The following is a 26,005-nucleotide window of genomic DNA, read 5'->3' on the forward strand; positions in this document are numbered from 1 at the left end:
GGCGAGAAATCGCCCAGAGACTGGGAATGCAAGGCCAGGAGGGTTCACAGAGATGGTGGTTGTAAGGGACTAATGCACAGACTCACAGTAGATTACACAGACAACGTCTAAACCGGTTAGTTAGTGGAAAGGAGCTAAGCACAAGCTTGCTTCTAATGCATTCCCAGCTAATGAAGGGACATCTCCCTTACAGAATACTGCTCAGCAAATGTCTGAGGAGTAGAAAAATCACTTGTTTTGTAGGCTTTAATGAAGAGGCTGTCAGGTAACAATGTGACTAGACACAAAACAGTGGGTAAAGAAGTCAGCCACACTGCCCAAGTGTCAGTCCACAGACAGACAACCACAACAGGAGGAATTGCACTGGGACAATCTGGTGGTCACCACTTCAACAGTCAAATGTCACGTCAGCAGCAGCCTGTTGGCCTGACTGAGTTCTGGGATGCAGGAGGAAATGCAACCGTGAAATGCCATGGTTAAGGATGTTTAACTTGAGCCTTTGGCCTCAACTTCGATTTCCTAGAAGCTTCAGGACATTTACTTCAGCACATGCAAGCCATGTATGAACTCTCAGCTCACTCCTGAATGTGACGACCAGCACACCCTGAAAACAACAGAAAAATGGGAGGGTCTGTTCTAGGCACAGGAAGCCCACCAAACAGAGGACACGCAGACACTGATTGGCTCAACAGGGAGATCAGGAAATGGACTAGTAGTTAGATGTTAGGAAGGACTGCCCATTTTCTTTGAGGCACTATGGTAGGGGAATGGCATTTTTATGAGATGTTTTAGAGTGAGGTGTCTCAGGTTACTTTTCAATATTGCAAACATTAACTTTAGAATACAGGTGGCGCATACCGTTGATCTGATGACTTTAAACACTCACATAGTTAGCAATGCTCCTAGAAAAAGCTGTAGGAAATATTTGCTAAAGACCCGTGACTCGCTCGTAGACCAGACGACTTTGAAATGGGGAAAGGCATGGAGACAGGATTCTGCATTGTTATTCTATTTTTTTTTAGGAGCCGTACTTGACTCTGTGTACAGTGGAAGACTTTATAAATGCATTATTTACATAAAATGCACACAGGTAGGAAACAAAGTACCACCCTCTGGCCTGTACCAAACCACATTCATCCCAGCGGAAAGAAGTGTTAGTTATCAAGGCATGAAGCAATATCAAGTCATCTAGCAAACACGTTTGTTATTCTTAACAAAACTGTGGAGTGAGCCTAATCTGAGTATGTTTGTAACCAGTATTTGTGAACACTACGAAGTCAAGATAACTAATATCAGGAAGGAGAAAGTGACAATTTCCTTAAGAAAACACTCCCACAAGGATAGATGAGGCCTTTTCTTCAGCCCGTTGTGGTGTTTGGGTATCTATGGTACCAGAACTCGTTTCCTCTCCTGTAGCTCAGGGAGCTTTCCTCGGGCAACAGCGTCCACCGCCTCTCAGTCTCCTTCTTGAGCTGTCGTTTCACAGTAAACAGTGCTTGTTAGACGTGATACATGGACACACAGGTTACCTTCAGTCCCACCCATGTTCTCTCCATGCCTGTGTTGCTACCTTAACTACGAGACTCTAATGTATAGAATTCGCTGTCAATTCAACCAACATATATTGATCTTATGCAAGGCACTGGAGGAACAAGAACAGGCAAGATGAAGCTCAGCTAAATATTCTGAGAGCACAGCACTATGGGTAGTAAATACAATAGTAAAGTAATTAAACTGTAATTACACTTTGTAATTACTGTTTGCGAAAAAACCCCAGCAATTAAAAAAATTGGTTCCTGTCTGTCTTCCTTTTATGCTGTTTATGACCCACGAACTTAGTTACTGTTTCATTCCTGATTAATGATCATTTTTTCACCAAGGCTTTTTCCAATGAAACACTTTCCTAACATGTTAAGTGTAATTTTTAAATTTTACTTCCATGTATGGAGTACCAGGTTTCTAATTATTCCTGAAAATACTTTTCTTTTTAGCTTCTTATAAACAGTCTAATTTTCTGTTTTTCACCACAGTTGTTTCTTGGATAAAGTGGGTACAATTATATTTCATGTCACATGAGCTATCTGTGTGCTCCCCTCCTCCCTCCTCCCGGCCCTGGCTTTCCCTCGCCACCTCTGCACTGGCTCAGGTCTCCTTTGCATCCCTCATTCATTCTCAAATTGTTTGTGCAGCCCATGCTCACTGCCCTCTACACCTGGCCTTACCGTAGCATTTGCCAACCCATTTAGGTGGGTTACACTGTTCCATGGCAAAATAGTTAAAGCGTGTCCTTACCTTCTCTTTAAAGATCTTTGTTAAATGAAATGGTTCAGTCAAGGAGGCTGTGTCAGGCTGATGAGGTGGCTCAGTGGTTAAGAGTACTGGCTGCTTTTCTAGAGGTCCTGAGTTCAATTCCCAGCACCAACATAGTGGCTCGTGACCATATCTATAAAGGGATCTGATATGCAGACTCCTACATTAAAAAACTATAAACGATAATAAAAAAGAAGTCTGTGTTCTGAGCACAGTGGGCTCTCAAGAAGTGTGTTTCAATGGAAGAAATAGCTTGGTACAGTAAGAACCATGGGAAACTTGTCAACTTAAGTCAGGTGGGACAAAAGGGAACACCATGCCTGTCCTTCTTCCTTCGAGGTGACACTGGATGTGAAAATGAAGTTGTACTAAAGATGACTTGAGGCTGGGGTGTTTAACCTGTGTCTGCGTGAGTTTGTACACGTCTAGTGTTTTGGATATACTGATCCTCTATCTTATCAGATTGCAGTGGTCACACGGAAATCTTTTAAGAGCTTTTCAGGTCTTTCTTTTCCTCAAGCTTTACTGCTTCTCATGGAAGTTGCAATGGGAAAAGAGGGAACAAAAATTGGGACAGTTTACTCATTTTGAGGCTTCAAAGCCAGGATGAAGCAAAGGCCTTGAAGCATCTACCCTCTTTCCTATGTCAGGATTACTCTCTAGTGTGAGATCACTTGAAAGACCAAGTCATACTCCTAAGGCCTCAATAAAACATACTTGAAAAATACTAAGAGTTGAAGAATCACAGGTTACAAATTGTCCTTTCCTAGTATTTCTTTGTGGAATGAATTCAAGTTCTGGAGCTTTAAATCTCACACTAAACCTAAGTGGACGAGAGCAATTTTACTAATTCTGGTACTTTCTGATCCTGTAGTATCAAGCATATTGCACTTCTTCAGATTTCTTTTGGGTATTTTGACTCAGCACACAATGAAATTTAAGCAATCAAGTTTTAAACATAAACTAAGTCATATCTGTCCATTGCGATGTCTGGCGCCCATATGAACCCGTTGGTGCTGAATAAGATTTGTACTCTGGGTGAAGCTTTTCCCACATATACGGCATCCATAGGGCCTTTCTCCTGTGTGAATCCTCTGGTGTTGAATAAGGCATGTTCTCTGGCTAAAATCTTTGTTACAGTGAGTGCACTTATAGGGTCTCTCTCCAGTATGAGTTCTTCGATGTTGATTAAGTGATGAGGAGTAGATAAAGGCTTTCCCACAGTGGTGACACTTGTAGGGCTTCTCTCCAGTGTGGACTCGTTGATGCTGGGTCAGATTGGCACCTTGTCTGTATGCTTTCCCGCAGGTATTACATTTGAAGGGCTTTTCTCCATTGTGAATCCTCTGGTGCTGAGTGAGGTGCACACTCTGGCTGAAGGCTTTCCCACACACGCTACATTTGTACGGCTTCTCTCCAGTGTGTGTTCTATGATGCTGGGTAAGGTTAGCGCTTTGGCTGAAGGCTTTCCCACACACGTTGCAGATATAGGATTTCTCTCCAGTGTGAGTGGTCTGATGTTGGATGAGGGTTGAGGAGTGGGCGAAGGCCTTCCCACATTCAGTGCATTTGTAACACTTCTCTCCAGAATGGATTCGCTGATGGCGAATAAGGTAAGTGCTCTGGCTGAACACTTTCCAACACTCATTGCACTTATACGGCTTTTTCCCAGTGTGAATTTTTTGATGTTGGAGGAGGTGCGTACTCTGACTGAAAGTCTTCCCACACTCATTGCATATATACGGTTTTTCTCCAGTATGAACTCTCTGATGATTAATCAGGGATGAACTATGGCTAAAGGTTTTACTGCACTCCAAACATTTATATGGTTTCTCCCCAGTGTGTGTCCTCTGATGGATAGTGAGGTGTGCACGCTGACTGAAGTCTTTCCCACAGTCGTTACACTTGTAGGGCTTTTCTCCAGTATGAATTCTCTGGTGGATCGTCAGGTGTGCACGCTGACTGAAGGCTTTCCCACACTGGTGGCATTCGTATGGTTTTTCTCCGGTGTGCATTCTCTGATGTGCAATGAGGGATGAGAGATGCTTAAATTCTTTACCACATTCTTCACATTCATAAGATTTGTCTTTGGCATGGTTATTTCGGTGTGCCAGGAGTGATGGGTATTTTCTAAATTTCTTTCCACAGACATTACAGGAATAAGGCTTATCCCCGGGAAGTATTTTCCCATGGACACCACCACCAGATGAGACATTAGTGAATGTTGGCTTGCTCTCATTATACAGTAAAGTTTTACTATCTGACTGCGTATCAAACTGTATAATTAGGTTGGTGTGCTTTTCAAAATTATCTCTATATAGGTCATATTTACTAAGACATTCTTCTGTAGGGTCTTCTTGTGAAAGCTCTGACTTCAAACTGAAGTCATCTTCATCTATGTGAATCTTCCTGAAGGCATACGCTGGCTGCCTCTCTAAGGCATACGCTGGCTGCCTCTCTAAGCCGTCTTCACAGTCACAGGATTCTTCCAGTTTTATGGTTTGGGTTCCATCTTGTTTGAGTTTAGGAAAATCCTTTAATGGACTACATGCTTGAGCTTTAGTTTCCCATTCTGAAATTAGAAAAAAAAAGATATTAAAAGTCCCATTCTGTTTAAAAAAGGAAACAATATGAATAAAATAATATCTAAAGTTTATAGTTCTGGTAACTTCATTTTATGGTCCTTAAATTTTAGGAAAGGAAAATGAATGCTTAGAAAAGGAGGAGATAAATCACTGAAAATGGAGGGCTCTTCCTAGTCATCAAGGTATATACAGTACATAGGGGAGGCAAGTGACTGTGTTAAGAGAACTTGGGGAACATGGAATAATTTATATATACAATGGTCTCATAAAGTAGGCATGCTACTTTATTGTTTTCTCTTTCAATCTATATTCACAATTAATAATAATAATAATAATAATAATAATAATAATAATAATAATTGTTTTCCTTTTGAGTAAGGGTCTCTCTGCAGCTTTGGCTGTTCTGGAACTCACTCTGTAGGCCTGGCTGGCCTTGAACTCATAGAATCCGCCTGCTTCAGCCTCCTGAGTGCTGGGAATATAGCCACTATGCCAGGCTATCATGTAATATTCTTAAAGTAACCTCATGGAGTGGTTCTACTCTCAACTGACCAGCAGCCTTTAAACAACGGTTCTTGAATCCAGTGTCTCTGGACCAGCAGTGTAAATTTTACCATCACCCTGGAAATCAGTTGAAATTATTGGTTCCCACCCTAAACTTACTTGAGTTTGACAGTGAAGCTGAATGATTTATTTTATAAAGCACTGAAAGTTACTTTGTTCCTCACTAAACCGGGAGGACGAGGAACATAAAGACTAAAAAGAACCCTCTCCCCCCAAAAGAAAGTTCAAAATACCTCCCTTTGACGAGCTCCAAATGATCTAGCCTTATCTTTCTGTATCTCCTTTATACCTCATATTGGGTTTAAGTTAGAGTTCAAAGCTATGTGTGGTCTGTAGATGACACGCTAACCCAGACTGTCTGTTCCTACGGCGTTTTCTACCCATTGAAAGAGATGCTGGTGGTTCACTTTGTCCTGCACAGCATTCCTTCCTACAATCTAAATAGAGGGGGAATGGATGAAAGATTAACTTGTCTCCCTTAAAGGCCACACGGCTGATTATCAGCACTCTTGAAACCCTCCAACTTACACAACCATAGAACTTGGTCTTATATAGTTATTCCACAACTTTGTGTGTTTCTTATAGTTTCAACTTAGATGTAAACTCTGGAAATAGGTTAAATCTTCCTCACATTTCCTTCAGAAAATGGCCCAAGACTCTGGATTTTGTGGGCAGTCAAATGAACTTGGAAAATGGTAATGACTTGTTTATACAAAATACAAACAGATCTCTAACTCAAAGCCTGACTGTGAGGCCCTCAAGTATGCATTTATTGATACCTGCTCCTGCCATATTTCCAATATAATGATTTAAAACAAGTTAATCAATATAGCCCTGTGAGGCCAGGTGGGAAACATGTAACTTATGTCTTGGTCATATACTATGATGAATAATTTTTAATATAGAAGAAGGCACTGGATGGTTCAGACACCATGCAGGTCAAGGCATAATAACTGTACAAGTCTGTCAATTCCACAGGACAGTATGTGGCCACTGAAAAGGAAAATGGTGCTTCTGAGTCAGGTCCGGTCCGGGTGGAGCAGAGCACGCAGGGTACACGGTGCCTTGTGAAGTAAGGGAGGCCGAGACACACAGAGGGAAAGCTGTACAGGCACAGTAAGCGAATGAAGCAGGTGCAATCGCACAGAGGGATCGAGAACTTATCTCTGTAAAGACACGCCACACGTTATCATAACACACGCAAATGTTGTGGGCCCAAAATCAATGAGGGGAGGAGACACATATTTAATTTGCTTCCTTACGCTGCTGGAATTTACAAATAATTTTCATTACTTTTATTAAATTGCAAAAATGACAGTTGGCAGCAGAGCATGTCTAAGAACAATGAGAACAGCCATCACGACTGGCATGAAGACAGGTGGGAGAAGGCTTTTTCTAACTTTCAATAAGTTGGTTCTTAGTTTCCCACTTTTTAGTGCTAGAAGTGTTTTTTTGATAGAGGAAAAAAATTTAAAAGGTAACCTTCAAATTAGGATGTTATCTTTCTCCAAAAAGAACAAAACAAGAGTGGATTCATCAGTTACATATATAAACAAAAAGGGGCAACTGGCCCTAGCAGCTCAGTCTAACTCTGTGTAATCAGGTGTCAGTGTCTACAAAAAACTAGAAAGTACTCAGAAAATACACACATGCATGTACACACAGACACACACACAGGCCCACACAGATATAAACACAGATACACACAGACATATACATAGACACAGACACATATACAGACACACACACAGGCCCACACAGATATAAACACAGATACACCCAGTCACATACACAGATACACACAGACACACACACAGGCCCACACAGATATAAACACAGGCCCACCCAGTCACATACACAGATACACACAGACCCACAGATACACACACAGACACACACATGTAGACATATATACACACACAGTGAATTATACCACAAGTTATAATTAACTCAAAGCAAAAGTCCACTGGTGTACTATTATAATACAAATACATTTAAGCAAATCAGTCTATTAGAAATTCAGGAACTGAGGCCACAATCAAGGCTTAAGCATGTTTATATAATTATCCAGAATGGTTGCTTAGAAGTGCTGTCTATTGCTTAATAAGGTCAAATAGTAGTCTAGCAGTTCAGATATCAGTGTTGATTCAAGTAACAGAAGCCGCAGTAGAGATGGTGTGACCTGAATTGAGCTCCCAGAATGGCTAGGCCCTATGCAAACATCAACTACAGGAGTTCTAACAGGGGCTGGATAATCAGCTCGGCAGTAAGAGCACTTGTTGCCGTGGCAGAGTTTCTTAGCAGCTGTGTGATGGCTTACAACCACCCTTAACTGTTCCAGAGGACCTGACCCCGTCTTCTGACCTATGCAGATGCCAGAGACACATAGTACGCATACATGTAGGCAAAACAACCATACACATTAAAAAAGTTTCACCCTGAACATGGCAGCACACACCTTTAATCCTAGCACTTAGGAGATGGAGACAGGTGGATTTCTGTGAATTCAAGGACAGCCTAGTCTACAGAGTGAGTTCAGTTCTAGGACAGCCAAGGCTACAGAAAAAAACACTGTCTTGAAAAACAAAAACAAAACAAAAAAGTTATGACAGAGTAATGTTCACTAAAGAACAAATCTATTATGTATAAAATACCCTTTATGTATTTACTTTTAGACAGGTCTCTCTATGTAACATTGGCTGGCCTGAACTAGCTACATGAACCAGGCTAACCTTGAACTCACAGAGATCCTCCTGCCTCTGCCTCCAGAGGGCTGGGATTGAAGGGCTGTGCTATCACACCTGGCTCTATTCTAATGACTGACCCTAACCAAAGGGTCATCTCTGAGCTGGCAAGACAGCAAAACCCTCAGCATTTGCCAAACTTAGGTGACAGCAGGAGATGAGAGGACACCAGAGGTGAAGTGTCATCTACTTGAGATGCCTACTCCATAGCCGAGGAGTTGAAGCAGCCACTCTGAGAGTGCAAGCAGCCCAGGGGCTGAGGACAAAGCTGGGCCCAACAGAAAGGGAGCTGACAGGAGCTCTGTGCAGAGGCCATTAGGCACTGAGTAAGAACTGGCAAGAAACAGAAAACTTAAAAGAAAGTGGCCTTTCCTGGTCTTTCTGCTTCCGAAAAATGTCTCATACATACCTGCAAATGGCCCCTTTACTTTACAGCCTAATCTGACCCTCTAAATAGTCTAAACGCCCCCATGCTATGAAGTCGTTCAAGTGGTTCAACTGATCATATCTTCCAGAGACCGTCCTGACTTCAGTTGAGCCTTATTTCATTACTTCACATGATGTTTCCAGTGAGCCAATTAAAGCTCTACCAATTAAATGCTATGATTATGGGAAAATTAGCTTTTCCTTAGAATCTGTGATGACAGCGAACCTTTTTAAACAAGTGAAGCCCTGCAGAATTTTGTCATTATTGTTCAGTTGGTGTCTTGCATAATATAATTGCAAGAGTGATATGAAATGTTCTTTGTGTAGAAAAGGAGATTAAAAAATATGTTAAATAATTATTATTGTTATTGTTATTATTACTTATTATATAAAAAGAAACACAAGAAAGAAAACCCAGAAACAAATGAATAGAGTTATCTGCAGGGACTAGAAAACATCAGAGCTTATATTTTTACATAGTTCTAATTTCTGAACTATGCTAGTGTTTTTATATACTCAAATTTATAAAGTGGGAATATAGTGTAAGGACAATGTGAAAAAGACTTCAATGTAACAGTAAGCTTTCTAGCAGTCTGTCACCGATAGCAGCACTGACATCTAAGAATTCTAAAAGTACCTGTGGAGTGTGGAACAGAGCAAAGGAGTAAATGCACTGAGGTGTGAACCAGCTTAGATACTGTTTAAGATAAAAACAATACAAAGCAGAATGGGAATACCTATTTGTTCTCATTATATAATTTAAATTAGATTAGTATGAATGAACTCATGACTTCCAAAAAAACAGGAAGGCCCAGCACTCAGGAGATGAAGGCAGGTGGATTTCTGAGTTCGAGGCCAGCCTGATCTACATAGTTCCAGGAGAGCAACGGCTACACAGAGAAACCCCGTCTTGAGAAATGCCACCACCACTGCCACCCTGCCACTATGGCCGCCCCGGAAAGCTTCCTACTTACATGTTCCCCATTGCTGCCCACTAGCCAGGTGTGGAAACAATGATACCTAGAGAGTTCCTGGCTCGCACTGCGTGGATCCTGATTTCCAAGACTATTCTTCATTAAAATGAGTTAGGGCTCTGGGAGACATTCCAAGTCTATGGTAAGCATAAAGAATGTTCTGTGCCAGAAGCAGGACACACTCAGAGACTAGTGGGTCTATAGAAACTTGGAACAACTGAACGTCAAAAACAAAAACAGAAACAAAAAACCTAAAAGAAACTAACAACAATGACATAACAGACTAATAATACCTTGAATTTTTAAAAATTTGTTTAGTTGATGATGGTTCACACGTAGAAACATGATAGAAAGAAAGAGAGGCAGACTTTACACAAGAATGTTATTAATCACACAGAAGAAATGAATGAGTTAGGAAACCCTGTGCATCCAGCACAACACAGGGAATGCAACAGTCATGTGGCCTTGGGGATCAAACATCACAAATTATTACAGGGGGTTGGGGATTTAGCTCAGTGGTAGAGCGCTTGCCTAGCAAGCGCAAGGCCCTGGGTTCGGTCCCCAGCTCCGGGGGAAAAAAAAGACAAAATAACAAATTATTACAGGAAAAAACCCCACACCCTTAGCCCACACATTATATTCGCCAAACTGACTGTCACCAAAGACAGCAATGGTTAATATGGAGTGGCTAAAGAAATACACGGAAAGTGGCACGGACTTGGATATACTGTGAGAAAGATGTTTAATGTGAGACCATTTGTAGTGGTACACACTTTCAATCCTGGCATTTGGGAGGCAGAGGGTGGGGCAGGTGGATTTCTGAGTTGCAGGCCAAACAGGTTTACATAGTGAATTTGAGGCCAGGTAGAACTACATAGTGAGACTCTGTCTCAAACAACCAACAAATAAATAGTCAAATTAGCAACAAACAGTTTAAATTAAATCTATTTGTGGGGAAGGGGAGAAATTGGTGTTACTCTGTAAACAAGACTATCTTGGACCCTTAAAATATTATCATAAAAGACCAAATAAGAGAAAAAAAGGAAAGAACAGGTCTATGCATAATGGAAACCAGTATGGAGATTTCTCAGAAAACTAAGCGGTGTGTCGCATGGCCCAGCTTACTGTTCTGGAGCCCCTACTCGCAGGAGCCTACGACTTGCTTATCCACACTCACCACTCCTCTTACACCAGCAATGGAGTCAGCCTAGATGCTCACTGACACATGATGGGTAATGACGGTGTGGTACCCCATGGAATTCCACCAATTTGTAGGGCAATGGATGGGTCTGAAGACATACTAAGTGAGGTAACCCAGGCTCAGACAGACAGACACTTCTGATAGAGCTTTCTCTCATGCTTGGCTCCCAGCTTCTAACTGCTTTCCTTTTCATTAGAAAATAAACCGTGTGTGTTCATGCATGTGTGATGTGTGTATGTGGGTATGTGTGGAGGTAGGGGGACAATTTTGGGGAGTTTGTTACCTCCTTCCATCTTTAGGGTTCCTAGGGTCAGGCCAGCAGGTTTGTGTGGAAAGCAGCTTTATGGTGCCATTTTGCTGCCCCTTAGCTTCTAGTTGTGAGACATGCCTCACATTCGATATGAGCGATGGCCAGGGGATTAGAGAGGAGCCCATGAGGTGGGGAGAGTCACAGACTACACCGAGGGTGGAAGGGCACAGGAGAGAAGGAGAGGCAGGGTATGGGATGAGCCACCAAAGTCAAGCGTGTGGGAAAGCACCAAAGGACACCTGGTCCTCAGTAAGCTGAACGACTGAACGACCGACTGACCAACAGGAAAGAAGGGCTGGAGGAACCAGCTAGTAAGGAAAGGAACCTGGCGACAGTTTCACATCAGAAGGGACTAGAGACGGGAGCTAGCAGGTGGATGAGGCTACGGGGCTGGAAAAATATCAGAGAGGGCATCCTTGAGATGCTCAAATGAGCACTAACAACTCATGGCTCCAGATGGATTGGCGGTCCACGCACTAAGCGTCTGCCTGGTCTACAGGTCTGAAGTCTTTTGAAAAGTTACTGTGAAGGAGATGAGAATGGGAGAACAAAAAGAGGCAAGAAAATGAAACTTCTCTCGACATACTTGGTTTTTGTTTTTGAGACACGGTTTCTCCACGTAGCCCTGGTTGTCCTGGAACTCACTCTGTAGACCAGGCTGGGCTTGAACTCAGAGATCTGCCTGCCTCTGCGTCCTAAGTGCTGGGGGAACACTTTTAAAAGAAGGTTTTTTCAGACAGGATTTCGCTGTTCACCCAGGATGGCTGTGGACTTGCTATTTTCTTGCTTAGATTTGTAAGTGCTGGAATTATGGGTGTATGCCACCACGTCCACCTTCAACGTGGCTCAAGATGTGATGTTTTGTGAAAAAACACAGTCCTTTTTGCTCTTTTTTTTTTTTTTCCGGAGCTGAGGACTGAACCCAGGGCCTTGCGCTTGCTAGGCAAGCGCTCTACCACTGAGCTAAATCCCCAACCCCAACACAGTCCTTTTTAATTCTTTTTCCCTGCTGTGGATCAAGCTCAGGTTCCTGTGCATGCTGGGAGGTGTTCCTCTGTGAGTTATATGCTCAGTCTTGAAAAGATTTTTATCCTGACTTTATATGAAAACTCCTGTTCTGTATAAAGAAGCACAATGCCAGAGACACTTCTGTAGGACCAAACCAGGTTTTTATTCTGCAAATATAAACCAGTATTTAAAAACCTGGGTTCTGTGCTAGAGGTCAGCAGGTGTTCAAGGTGTAGACCGACTTCTGCTTATCTTGCAGCTCTAACAGCAGTAGACATGGGCGTAATTAACGGCCAGTGTTTCTGGGGAGACAGAGGGACCAAGTGTTGTATGCAGTGTGACACTTTGTCTACACATAGACAATGGGGTTTTTTGGTCAAAAGAGTAAAAGAAACTAAAATGCCAAGGGGGTCTGACATGTTTTTGTGACTGTCTATACTTGCTTTCTATGATGGCTGATTGGATGTCAACCTGACTACACCTGGAATCGACTAAAACGTAGCAGCCATATGTGTCTACGAGGGAGTTTTTTGCTTGGGCCATTGAAGTGAGAAGAGCCACCCTCAATCTGAGCTACGCCTCCTGGTAGCAGCCCACTAAAAGACACTGCTCTTTGCTTGCTTGCCCTTTCTCTCACGACACGTTTACCTATCCTGCTGCTGAGGCAGTCTTTGCTGGTACTAGAACCAAATTATTCAGGATTCCAATATACACGGAAGACGACAGCTTTCTAGAAACTCTCTGCAACTCCAATACCATACGGGATGCTGAGACACCCATGTCATGTACTGAACAACTATGGGGTTCTTGTGGCCTTTCTGCCAGGAGACAGCCATTGTTGGACTACTCAGACCAAAGCCTGTAAGCCACTCTAATATAAAATCAATCAGTTATGATCCTTTGGAGAATCTTGACTAATACACAATTATATACTGAGGGAAGGGGATGGTACAGTGAAACACTAGAGAAGTTTTTAGAGTTCGAATGCAGGAATCTTTGAGAGTAAAATGTGTAGACACTGAGAAAGGCATGAAAAAGCTTGGCACCTTTACTGAAGACGCCCACAAGACGCTCCAGCTCTGAGCCCTGGACCCGCTGGAGGCTCTTACAGTCACTTTGCCGTGCTTAGAAACCAAATGTCAACATACCGAGGACACAGATTCTTAAGTGTAAAGTCATGCGCTGGCTTTTCTTCTCACCTGGACTAGGGCCTTCTACAATTTCTTTTATCACCATCCATGGCTCTTCTAAGATGGGAATCACAGTTGGCCTGTACACGGTCAGTCCTGGTTAGGAGGAACAGAAGGAGTTTATCCTGATGTAAGGAGCTAGGAGTCTTCATTACCTGATTTCCGCTTGCACCTCTGTGGGGAGACAACAGCTGGTGGACGTGACCTACCAGGAGCACTAGGTGTGAGGCAGCACTCAGTGGCAGTGCAGCACTGCTGGGTACCGTGCTGCACACGGGCCCGCCCAGCAAGCCTTTCTTTTGGGGAACAGTAGACACGACCATTTTTGTGCCTGAAGACTTCTATCTTTAGACTGCGTTTTCAGGCTAGTTCTCCGGGAGCCTAACCTAATGTTCAGTAAGGAGGGGCAGGGGCACACTGTGCCAAGCCTTTGGTGAGAAGAGGTGTGGCTCTTACCCAGAGAAACCATGTTCCAATAGTTCTGTAACGTCACAGTCTTATACAGTTCCTTCTCAACAGGGCGCATCAGTTCCCAGTCCTCTTGGGTGATGTCCACAGCCACGTCATTGAATGTCACTGATTCCTAAAATATCAAACATAACTTAACTCAAGTGAGGAACTATTGAGGGCAGAGACAGTGGTGACACTGACTGTGTGCCTGTGCTGATGGAGGTCACAGAATCTAAGTCTCATCCTGCTTGGTGTGGTGGCCCACACTGTAATACCAGCATTCAACAGTCTGGGATAGGAGAGCCCAAGTTCCAGGCCAGTCTGAGACCTTGTCTTTTTTTGTTTGTTTGTTTGTTTTTTGTTTGTTTGTTTTTTTTTTTTTTGAGACCTTGTCTTAACCAACCAACCAAATGTCCTTAAAGGGACATTTAAAAATAAGGTAGAATGTATTGTTTTCAGTTGATACCAGCACGTGCATTTGGCGGCTCCATCTTAAAGAAGAAAAGGGCTAGGGCATACCTCAATGGTAGAACACTTGTCTAGTAGAATGTGTCTAATAGATGTGTTGTGTTTTGTGTGTGTGTGTGTGTGTGTGTGTGTGTGTGTGTGTGTGTGTGTGTGTGAAAGAGAGAGGGGGGGATGGGATGGGATGGAGGTTGGATTATGCCTATGTCAGGATGTATATGTAGGTCAGAAGGTAATCTAAAGTGTCAGCCAGCTAGTCTACCTTCTTTGAGACAGGGTGTCTTGTTTGCTAGCTGGCCTGTGAACTTCCAGGAATTCTCCTGTCTTTACGTCCAATCTTGGCCATAGGAGCTCTGGGTTTATGGATGTATATTATCATGTCTAGCTTTACGTGGGTTCTGGGAATCCAAACTCAGGTCCTCATGCTTGTGTGGTAAGCACTCTGCCTACTAAGCCATCTCTCAAGAACAGGAGCAAGGCCGAGAGCTGGATGACAGAGGTGACTTAGCCTGGAGAGTAAATTCAGCTATAGTTAAAACTCTACATGCTCTACAGCAAAATGCAGAGTCCACCCTTTTCATTCCTGTTCTCTTATATTCCTTATATTCTTATATTGCTGCATCTGTAGACACATTTACTGGAAAGGTTACTGTGTCTCACTGAGTAGAGCAGGCTGACCTTGAACTCATGGAGCTCTGCCTGCTTCTGGTTCCCCAGTGCTGGGATTAAAGCTGTGCACCTTCGTTACTCTGGCATGCTCCTTTTCCCAGTTGTAATATTAAAAAAACATTACATATTTTTGAGTCAAGGTTTTAGTGTGTAGCTCATGTTGGCCTTGAACTCATGACACTACTGCCTTAGCCCTGCCCAGCTGAATAAAAGTAGAGAGAGTCAAATCATATTAAGTTCAGGGAGATGACAGCTTTGCAATTATTCAAGGCCTTTTTTATGTCCCATAAAATGACAAAGGACATCAAAGCGCTATAAAATCCATACTTAGGTCTACCTATCTTAAGATTCTCTTTTGAGTGTGTGTGCATGTATGATACTGGCTAAACAATCTTTTGTTTTTTCACATGGTCTTTACATGGGATATATTTTGTATGTTATTTTCTATAGCAGTCCATTTCTAAATTTCTAACACATTTTCCCTTGATTTTCTCATTTTCCAAGCAAACATCTTTATATCATCTATAAAGAAATAATGGTTTGGGTACCGGAGGCTTTCCAACTTCGAGGATATCTATATCTGAATCTGTATCTATATTTGTATCTGTGTCCATATATCTTCCCAGCAAATCTTCCTCTTAATGTTGCTTGAGTTGTTATTCCTTAAAACAAGAGACTACCAAACAACAGATCACAGAATATATGACCTTTACTTTTCAGTGGAGAAAAATATTAGCAGCCACTACGATAATCTAGGGTCTCTCATATTTAGTGTCTACAATCTGAAAGGGCAAGTTTACTTTCTGGCATTGAGTAACTTAGGCCAGGAGTGGTTAAAAATCTTGTCTCAAACCACAGATTCAATAGCAGAGAATTGCTAACCAAGAACCTAAACCCAGATCCCATCTGGTGTGAGGCCAGTCTCAGCCTTCACACAATACTGCTGACTAAAGTCACAGTGAGGACAAGGGAGGTGCACGTGCTTACTGAGGGAAACAGAGGTCTAGGTTCTGAATGGGGCTTTTTCGGGCTTAGCAGTTATAGGCCCAGGACAAAATGTCTTCATACACTAAGAAGCAACTTTAAAACCACAAAAGAAAAGTCAAACTCACTTTGGTCACCAAGTCATTGAGCCACCCTGTCTCGAGAGCATGTTTGGGGTCTTCCTCTGGGATTTCTTGGGGAAGGGCAGAATTCTGAGGAGCTGGGGAAGACAAGGGTGATTAGTCTGTTTGCATGGTCTAGGACACACTTTACCAGACATCTATACTTCCTTAACTTGAGAAGGCCAAAGACACTGAAAACTTCACTAATACTTCAGTGTCAGAGAAAAGGCCAACGACTTGGTCTATCTTATTAATGCAGATTTCAAAACCAAGCCTGTCCCGGCACTATGTGCAGAAAAGCCATACTTCTCCACTATTTTTGTCTGTTTTGGTGGTGCTGGGATTGAAACCTGAACCTTGTACAAGCACTGCTAGGAGATGTGTGTGTGTGTGTGTGTGTGTGTGTGTGTGTGTGTGTGTGTGTGTGTGTGTGTATCCTCTGCTGGCTAAATGTCTGATTCAAAGTTGTGAGTTGTCCCGATACATGAATGCTCTTTGGAAACTTTCTGCTATTTTGGAATTATATATTTGTAAAACCTGATTCATAATGCCAATGGATTATTGACATAACGGTGCAAACCTCTTTAAGTACAGTGGCCCCAAGTGCCTTGGAAGGGGACACATGCAGGACGGACCTCATGTTCAAGTTCATTGCCTGCTGACCTTTATTTTCCCCAGTTTCACAGAGGTGCTAGGTGTCTTCTCTAACCACCCGGGATCCTACCCCTCTCTGGGGCACAACGCTCACCTTCCTCTTCTAGAATCTGTGCCAGATCCTCCACCAAAGCCACCACTTCCTCGCTGTTCTCTGGGTACTGAGAATTTACCCAAGTCCTAACCTCCCCAGGCAAGATGCTTAGAAACTGCTCCAGCACCAGCAACTCCAGAATTTGTTCCTTGGAATGAACTTCAGGTCTCAGCCACTTCAGGCAGAGCTCTCGGAGCTGGCTCAATGCTTTCCGAGGACCTGCCACATCTGGGTATGGAAAATTTCTAAAATTCTGTCGACAGGTTTCAGCGTCACGCAAGAGTCTCGAGGTGAGGATTTGCTTCTCAGCATTGCAGGGTCCGTTTTGAATCTTGTCTGGCTTCCACATTAGAAGGACTTGTGAGCGTGAAGAATTTGCCACCTTCTTTCTTGAGGCTAACATTGCTGCAGACAGGAGAACCAATCTGACAGTACTGAGCCAACTTCTTGAAGTCTCATGTGACAGTCACGACAATTTTTTCCCCAAGGGCTGCTGTGGCCAGGTCGAGAATGGAATCACGACAAAGTTAGTACCTCGTAACAAATTCTGAGTCCGGAACCTGCAAGGATGAGCGGGACCCTGAAACACAAGAATTGTCTCAGTCAGGGTTCCTACTGCTGAAATGAAACAGCTTGAGCAAAGCAACTTGGGGAGGAAAGGGTTTGTGTGGCTTGTGCTTCCACATCACAGTTCATCATCAAAGGAAGTCAGGACATGAACTCTAACAGGGCAGGATCCCGGAGGCAGGAAGCAGCTCAGCCTTATAGAGGCATTTCCTCTATAAGACGACCATAGCTTGTGCAGAGGTGACATGAAACTACTCAGCACAAGAAGGGGCCATCAGCTCAAGAATTATTGGTGTACTCTGCTACTCCCCATACACACAGAAGCAGACTCCTCAGAGGGCAGGATAGACACACAGGATTTACTCTGGTCTTCCCTCTATCCTTGGACTTAGAATACATTCATCCTTGGGAGAGAAAAGGAGACACAGACACAGACACAGACACAGACACAGACACAGACACAGACACACACACACACACACAGAGAGAGAGAGAGAGAGAGAGAGAGAGAGAGAGAGAGAGAATATATGTATATATGTGTTTATTGACGGTGGTGTCGGATGCAATAATTTAAGGAATTGTGATCAGAATGGTTAATTTCTAACTTGTTAAAAACTAATTACTTTGCAGAAAGAAATGCTTCACTATATTCCGGATGTTCTCAGCAATAGAGCAAATCTGTGATTATTATTAGGACAAACGAGGTTTCCAAACAACCTCATAGGGGTGGGGCCAAGACGATCTATTTACCTGCCTTGCATAGTCTGCTCTACTCTCAGAACAGAGAAGACAAGCCTGATTGGAGGCCGTCTCCGGAGCCTCCTCAAGTGTAAGGCACCATCCCTCCTCAAAGCCAACCCCACAAGTATCCCAACCCAGAGAAGAACCCGAACGTTACTTGTCCGGAGCTCCAACTCCCAGCCCAGCTCATTCACTGTCATGCAAGCCTCGAGGAGATGCGCCCGCCTTGCCTCCAGCCGCCTCCCCTTCCTAGCCTCGTCCAGAGTTGGGCCGGCCTCCCCGTGAACACTCGAGCTTGGACATCGTACCTGTCCCTCGGGCCCCGTCGGCGCAGCCCGGGCAACAATGGCGGCGGCGTGTCGGGCGCCTCCGTGGCAGATTCGACTCAGAGCTGCACAAGGGGCTCAGCTTCACCGCTTCCCTCCATGAGAGGAGCCCAGAGCCTCCAGGACACGCTTCTTCCAGCCCGGTCCCCAGAGGCCCGGCCGGAACCCCCAGCTCTTGGGCTTCGCTGAGACCTCGCCTCGGCGCCACTGCGCATGTGCTAGTGGAGAACGCTGCGCGTCCGTAGAGCCAATGGGAAACCGAACCCGAGCCTTCCGGTCCCAGCCCCAGGCCCTGGACCCGTCTCTATGGCAACCTCCTCCACCCATCACCATGACTTGCTTGTTAGCTGCAAGGTTTTGACCTGAACTTGAAAGTTTCCCAGGGCAGGGAAACACTTGGAGAGTAAAGCAGGTTTCTTAAAACACAGAGATAGGCATCAAGCAAGTAGCTTGCAGGGAGGAAAACCCACAGTGCTTTTTCTAAGTGGACTGTAGAGCATAATTTTTTTTTTTTAAATTTGGTCTGTTATTTATTTTTTTTTTCCGGAGCTGGGGACCGAACCCAGGGCCTTGCGCTTCCTAGGCAAGCGCTCTACCACTGAGCTAAATCCCCAACCCAAAGCATAAATTCTTAATGGCTCTAATTGTCGCCTCAAGAGTCCGACACTGAGACCTCCAGATTAACCTAATAGACAAATTCTCTGTCTTTAGCATTTCTCTCAGTTCCTTCTGTTCTGTGGATTCTTTGGTTTGTTTTTTTCTTTTTTCTTTTTCTTTTTTTCTTTTTTTTTTTGATGGCATCCCGGACTTCTTGGACATTGTAATACTCATTTAAAAAGTCCTTATTGAATTTATTAAAATACAGTAGTTAACCTTGTCCCCCATCCTTGATATTCTTTCTTCTGCCTGGCTGAGATGTCTCTTGGTGATGTTTCCACTGTTTTCCTGTTCTATTGACTGGATTTTTAAAAATTTTTATTTTTTTTTCGGAGCTGGGGACCGAACCCAGGGCTTTGCGTTTGCTAGGCAAGTGCTCTACCACTGAGCTAAATCCCCAACCCCTGAAGTTTTAATTTTTAGCATTTCTGTGTGGGCTCCCTCCCTCCTCGAAATACCAATTTCTTTCCCTATTCATGCACATGAAAACAATACAGGTTAGACTCACTGGGTCACCAAAACCAAACACAAAAGTAGGAGAGAGGTGGGTCTCTGAATTTGAGGCCAGCCTGGTCTACACAACCAGTTCAAAGCTAGTACGGGCTACACAGTGGTAGGGAAGCAGGATGGAGAAATGGCTTAGTGCTTATGATTCATGTAAAGGACCTGGTTTCAGTTCCCAGCACCCACACGATGACTCAAAGACTGTAACTCCAGTTTCAGCGGATAGACATTAAGCTGACTCATTGTCCTTGCATTTGTGAAAAGAGTTACAATAGATACAGATGTACAAGCACGTGCATAGTAAAATGTAGAGATGTCTTTAGTTGTATGCCCAGGAACGGTATAGCTAGGTCATATGGAAGATCTACCTTTTTTTGTTTGTTTGTTTGTTTTTTTGTTTCTTTTTTCGGAGCTGGGGACCGAACCCAGGGCCTTGCGCTTCCTAGGCAAGCACTCTACCACTGAGCTAAATCCCCAACCCCCCCTTTTTTTTGATAAGCCTTTTTGTTGATTTCCATAGTGCCTGAAGCACATTACACGCTCACTAATCACGGATAAGATAGCCTCTTTCTCTGCAACCTTAAAAGCATTCGATGGCATTTGTTTTCTTCTGATAGCTAGTCTGATCTGACTGGAGTGAGATAGAATCTCAAAGCAGTGTTTTTCTGACGGCGAAGGAAGTCAAACACATTAAATATGGTTATTGGTCATTTTTACGTCTTCTATTGAGAATCCAGTTCACTGGCCCATTCACTGCTTTGGTGTTTAATTTCTGCACAGCTCTGTATAGTCCAGACTAGTGGTTCTCAACCTGTGTGAATCATGACATTTTGGAGGTTGAATGACCCTTTCACAAGAGTTTGCTTAAGGCCATTGGAAAACACAGATATTTACATCACGATTCACAACAGTAGCAAAATTACAGTTATGAAGTAATAATGAAAATAATTGTATGGTCAGGGGGTCACCACAATGCGAGGAACTGTATTAAAGTGTCACAGTATTAGGAATGTTGAGGACTAGTTTGTCAATTTCTGAGCCTAATTCCTGTGCTATTCAGAAATTTCTTGCATAAACCCATATCCTAAAGTGTTTCTCCTATATTTTCCTTTAGCAGTTTCGATTTTAAGCTAGGGTCTTTGATTCCATTTGAGCTGATTATTTGATTTGTGATCTAATTTTATTCTTCTGAAGACAAGTATCTAGTTTTGCCAGCACCATTTATTGAATAGCATGTCAATAAATAGCCTGTGACCCACTGTTATGCTTCATTGATTTCATTGATGTTCCTTTTTTTTTTGTCTTGTCACTATGGCTCTGTAGCATATTTTGAAGCCAGGTAATGTGATAATTCCATGTATTTCTACTTAAAACTGATTTGGCTATTGTGATGGTTTGCATATGCTTGGCCAAGGGAGTGGCACTATTAGAGGGTGTGGCCTTATTAGAGGAAGTGTGTCACTGTGGGGGTGGGCTTAGAGACCCTCCTCTTAGCTGCCCAAGGATGCTCAGTCTGTTCCTGGCTTCCTTTGGGTGAAGATGTAGAACTCAGCTCCTCCTGCACCATGCCTGCCTGGATGCTGCAATGCTGCTATGCTCCTGCCTTGATGATACTGGACTGAACCTCTGAACCTGTAAGCCAGCCCCAATGAAATGTTGTCCTTTATAAAACTTACATTGGTCATGGTGTCTGTTCACAGCAATAAGACCCTAACCAAGACAGATATCCATTGTCTTTGCATTTCCATTTGAATTTTATGATTACCCCCCACCCCCGTTCCTGTGGAGAATGTCATTGGCATTTCAATGGTGATTGCGTTTCATTTGTAGATTAGTTTTGGTAATATGACCACTCCCACAATATTAATTCTGCTGATCTGTGAGGATGAGAGGTCTTTTTGAGAAAACTCTATGGTGATTTTTGCAGTTGTTGCACCAGTTTATGCTCCAACTGTCTTAGTTAGGGTTACTATTACTGAGACGAAACACCACGACCAAAAAGCACATTGGAGAAGAGAGGGTTTGTTTGACTTACACACTTCCATATTGCTGTTCATCATCAAAAGAAGTCAGGACAGGAAGTCAAACAGAGCAGGAACCTGATGTCAGGACCTGATGCAGAGGCCATGGAGGGATGCTGCTTAGTGACTTGCTCTCCATGACTTGCTCAGCCTGCTTTTTTTTTTTTTTTCTTTTTTCAGAGCTGGGGACCGAACCCAGGGCCTTGTGCTTGCTAGGCAAGCCCTCTACCTCTGAGCTAAATCCTCAACCCCCCCCCAGCCTGCTTTTTTTATAGAACCCAGAACCACCAGCCAAGGGATGGAGCCACCCACAATGAACCCTCCACCAACAATCCCTAATTAAGAAAATGCCCTATGGCTGGATGTTATGGAGGCATTTTCTCAATAGAGGTTCCCTCCTTCAGATAGCTAGTTCATGTGTCAGGTTGGCATAAGACTAGCCAATATGACTAACAATCAAAGATACTCCTCTTTATCCACAGCCTCACTAATGTGTCTTTAGTTTATATTGATTATAGCCATTCTGATTGGGGTGAGACAGAAGCTCAGAGTAGCTATAATTTGTATTTTCATAATGATTAAGGATCTAGGCATTTTCAAATATTTGTTAGGAAATTGTATTTCTTTCTTTGGGGAGGAAAATCTCTGTTCAATTCAGTAGTTAATTTTATGATTAGGTTGGTTGCTTTTTTGATGTTTAGTTTCTTGAGTTCTTTGATATTCTGTGAACGACTCTTCTATCAGGTGGTGAGAATTTTCCCCTATTCTTTTCGCTCAACAGTTTCCTTTTGCTGTACAGAAAGTCTTTTACTTTCATAAGACCCCATTTGTGGATTGTTAGCCTTAATTTTTTGTGCAACTGTTGTCCAATTATAATGCCTAACTGCAAACTAAATACTTACTCTTTTTAAAAAAAATGTAATTAAAGGTTTGTATTTTGTTTGTTTGTTTGTTTGTTTGTTTTTGGAGACAGGGTTTCTCTGTGTAGCCCTGGAACTTGTTTTGCAGACCAGGCTGGTCTCAAACTGAGAGATCTGCCTGCCTGTGCCTCCTCAGTACTAGGATTGAAGAGGTGCACTACCATACCCGGCTTTAAATACTTATTCTGATACATACAGATAAGCATAGCTCTCACCCCAGCCAAAGAGGCTTCTTTTTGGAATAGATGAATCATTACAGAAAACCACAACTGATTAAAATGCAGAGAACAATTGGTTATAGGGAACCCAGCCCCTCGTGGATTCGTGTTCAACACAACTCCTAACCCTGGGCTCAGGGAACCTTACAGCAAGAGGCAGTGGAAAGACTGATGGAACAGAGATCAGGAAATCTGGGTGAGAAGCTTCACACAGTGTTTCAGCAAACTTGCTGCTTATACAAGGCCGGAAAAAAGGACAGCACCAATGGACACGTCTAGAACAAAGAAATTTCATGGGTTCTCACCTTTGATAAAACAAAACAAAAACAAAAAACCCCAAAGCCCCAAACAACAACAACAACAACAACAACAACAACAACAACAACAACAACAACGAAAATACAGTTAGGGAATGCTTAGGGAGGAATTAGTCTTACCCAGGGATGGGCCCCTTTCATTGGTGATCAAATACCAAGCAGTTAACCTTGGAACATATACATACAAGCAACACTACAAGAACTCAGCAGGATTCACACACACACACACACACACACACACACACACACACACACACACACACACACACATGAGTGCAAGCAGAGTAACAACTGCAATTAGGAAAAAAAAGGCCATGTATTTGGAAGGGAGTGGGGAGTGAAAGGAGAGGGGTTGGAGTGAGGAAAGGAAGGGGGGAAATGTTTTAACTATATTTTAATTTAAAGAAAATCGCGTGTCTGTAGCTGTGTGGACTTGTACCTGCATGCTCTGTTCTAGTACATGGGCCTACCTGTCTGTTGCTGTGTTAATCCTGTGCTGTTTCTGCTATGGCTTTGCAGTTAGCTCACAATCAGATAGCATGATACTGCTAGCATTTTCCTTACTGTTCAGGGTGTTGTTTCCAAATGATTTTCTTTTTTAAAATGGGGTCTCACCATGTAGCTCTGGATATCCTGGAACTTGCTGTGTAGACCAAGCTGTCTGTCTTGGATCTCATAGAGATCCCCCTGCCTCTGATTCCTGAGTGCTGGGATTAAAGGTGTATCACCACCACATGTGATACTCTATATGAATTTTAAGACTGCCTTTTCTGTTTTTGTGGAGTATGGCCCTGGAATTTTGATGGATGTTGCTTTAAGTCTGTTGGTTGATTTCGTTAGGATGGTCATTTTCACAGTATTAATTCTTTCAACCCACGAATATGGGAGGTCTTTTCTGTGTCTTATCAAACTCCTCTAAGCTTGCCCTTCTTGGTATCAGCAATAGTGACTGGGTTTGGTGGCTGCATATGGGATGGATCCCCAGGTGGGGCAATCTCTGGATGACCTTTCCTTCAGTCCCTGATCCACTTTCTGTCCCTGTGTTTCCTCCCATGAGTATTTTGTTCTCCCTTCTTTTTTTTTTAAAGATTTATTCATTTTTATTATATATAAGTACACTGTAGCTGTCTTCAGATATACCAGAAGAGAGAATCGGATCTCTTTACAGATGGTTGTGAGCCACCATGTGGTTGCTGGGAATTGAGCTCATGACCTCTGGAAGAGCAGTTGGGTGCTCTTAACCGCTGAGCCATCTCTCCAGCCCTTGTTCTCCCTTCTAAGAAGGACTGAAGCATACACATTTTGTTCTTCCTTCTTTTTGAGCTTCATATGGTCTGTGAGTTGTTTCTTGGGTATCCTGATCTTTTGGGCTAATATCTTTCTACTAATGAACCCAATTATGTACAGGGTAACAGACAACATCAAAATGAACAATTCTAGCTAACTGGTCCCATATGCCGTACCTTTTCAATTCCTTATTCCAGTCTCTATGAATGTAGGTGTTTGCTCTGGGTAGGCCAGTAGTGTGTAATTCTGCTGTCTTATGCACCAATAATTTTTCTTGGTTCAGGAGTGTTTGCTGTATGCTCCGTAGTTGTTTCTCACTGTACTCTTCTATCTCATCAATTCCTCTAACGATTTTAAGAAATTTATCCATGTGGTCTTTCTTCAATTCTAAGTCAAATTGTGCATCAGATGAGAAGTAATATTTTCATTGGTGGTTTACTATGGTTATTCTTGTCTGACCGTATACTACCGTCTGTGAACAATTAAGCACCAGATATCACCCTCTAGTTATATTCCATTCTACGTGATTACCACGCATGGTTGTTTCACTTAAATAACTGCATCTAGCTATAGTTTCATTATTGGTGCATACCAAGAATTTATAGTCACCCAGGGTTTGTACAGTCTGAGGCGCAGTGGAATATGCCAACGCTGTTTCTTCCATTTTTCTTATGAGTACACGTGGAGATAAAAATGTGTCGGGTCCTAGTCTGTAAGTTTATTCCAAGGGGATGTGTGTTGGTGTGTTATTAACATGTATCCATATGAAAAAAAGTGGCCGTTTGTTATTACCCAGGTTTCCTCCTGCGTATATGGTGTTTTATACACTACATAAGGTTGTGGTTATTTTACTCATGTATCCATGTGCGTCATCTGAATACATTTGTGCTAAGTTTAGTTTGCACAGGCCTTCAGCACAGCAAGACATTCTTTTTTTTTTCTTTTTCTTTTTTTCGGAGCTGGGGACCGAACCCAGGGCCTTGCGCTTGCTAGGCAAGTGCTCTACCGCTGAGCTAAATCCCCAACCCCAAGACATTCTTTCAGGGCCCAGAATAGTTTGAAATTCCGGGGCTCGTCTGTCCATTCCTGTTGTAAGCAACACGTCTAACTCTCTAGTTATACTTCCTACGTTAGATTTATAAATTTGGCACATAATCAGGTTATGATTAGCAGTAATGAGATTTAAGCTCGTATTGTATTCCTGGCTGTATGCTTCCTGGAATACCAGTGTCTCAGTTTCCATGGCATTAACTATCATGTGTAATGCATCAGTTGGCTGCCATGCTGCATGTAATGCTTTGACTGTGTCTGCATTGATTTTTTTTTTATATGATAGAGTTCGCTTTAATACGTTGAACAATGGCCGCTGCTACACTCCTTCATCCTCCTAGGATTGCTCCAGCCACAAAAGCTCCCACTGCTAATGCTTGTAGGGGGGTTTATTCCAAATTTATTCAGTGTGAAATATTGTAGCTCATAAGAAAATCTATCCGATCAATATGTTTTGGGCCATCGTGGTGTCACTAAATTAATTTTTAACTGGATGGGCCTAATTCTTGGCAAGAGGATGACTTGTGCTGGCAATGCCGTGTCTGGTTCAATAAACGGAGCTGTTTCAGTTTTGGTTTACCTGGTGGTGGAATAATTTATCCTGTAGGATAGTGGGTTCTTTTAAATTTGATCTGCAAAGTATAATT

The 26,005-nt window shown here is 42.9% G+C and overlaps 1 protein-coding gene across 6 annotated transcripts; it reads right to left on the bottom strand.

Moving 5' to 3' along the window:
* Positions 1-213: 213 nt before the first annotated feature.
* On the bottom strand, positions 214-18,595 carry Zfp287 (zinc finger protein 287). Of its 6 annotated transcripts, XR_015630557.1 has the most exons (7): positions 18,367-18,595; positions 16,751-17,330; positions 16,009-16,100; positions 13,769-13,895; positions 13,322-13,408; positions 2,293-4,882; positions 214-1,472 (listed from the first exon to the last, which is right to left on the bottom strand). XR_015630557.1 is itself a non-coding variant. In XM_087571820.1 (6 exons), the coding sequence occupies exons 2-6, from the start codon at positions 17,151-17,153 to the stop codon at positions 3,279-3,281; spliced, it is 2,313 nt and encodes a 770-aa protein (XP_087427946.1). In that variant the 5' UTR covers positions 17,154-17,330; positions 18,367-18,595; the 3' UTR covers positions 214-3,278.
* Positions 18,596-26,005: the final 7,410 nt, after the last annotated feature.

Source organism: Rattus norvegicus, chromosome 10 (assembly GCF_021556685.1).
Source record: "Rattus norvegicus strain SHRSP/BbbUtx chromosome 10, alternate assembly SHRSP_T2T, whole genome shotgun sequence".
NCBI lineage: Eukaryota > Metazoa > Chordata > Mammalia > Rodentia > Muridae > Rattus > Rattus norvegicus.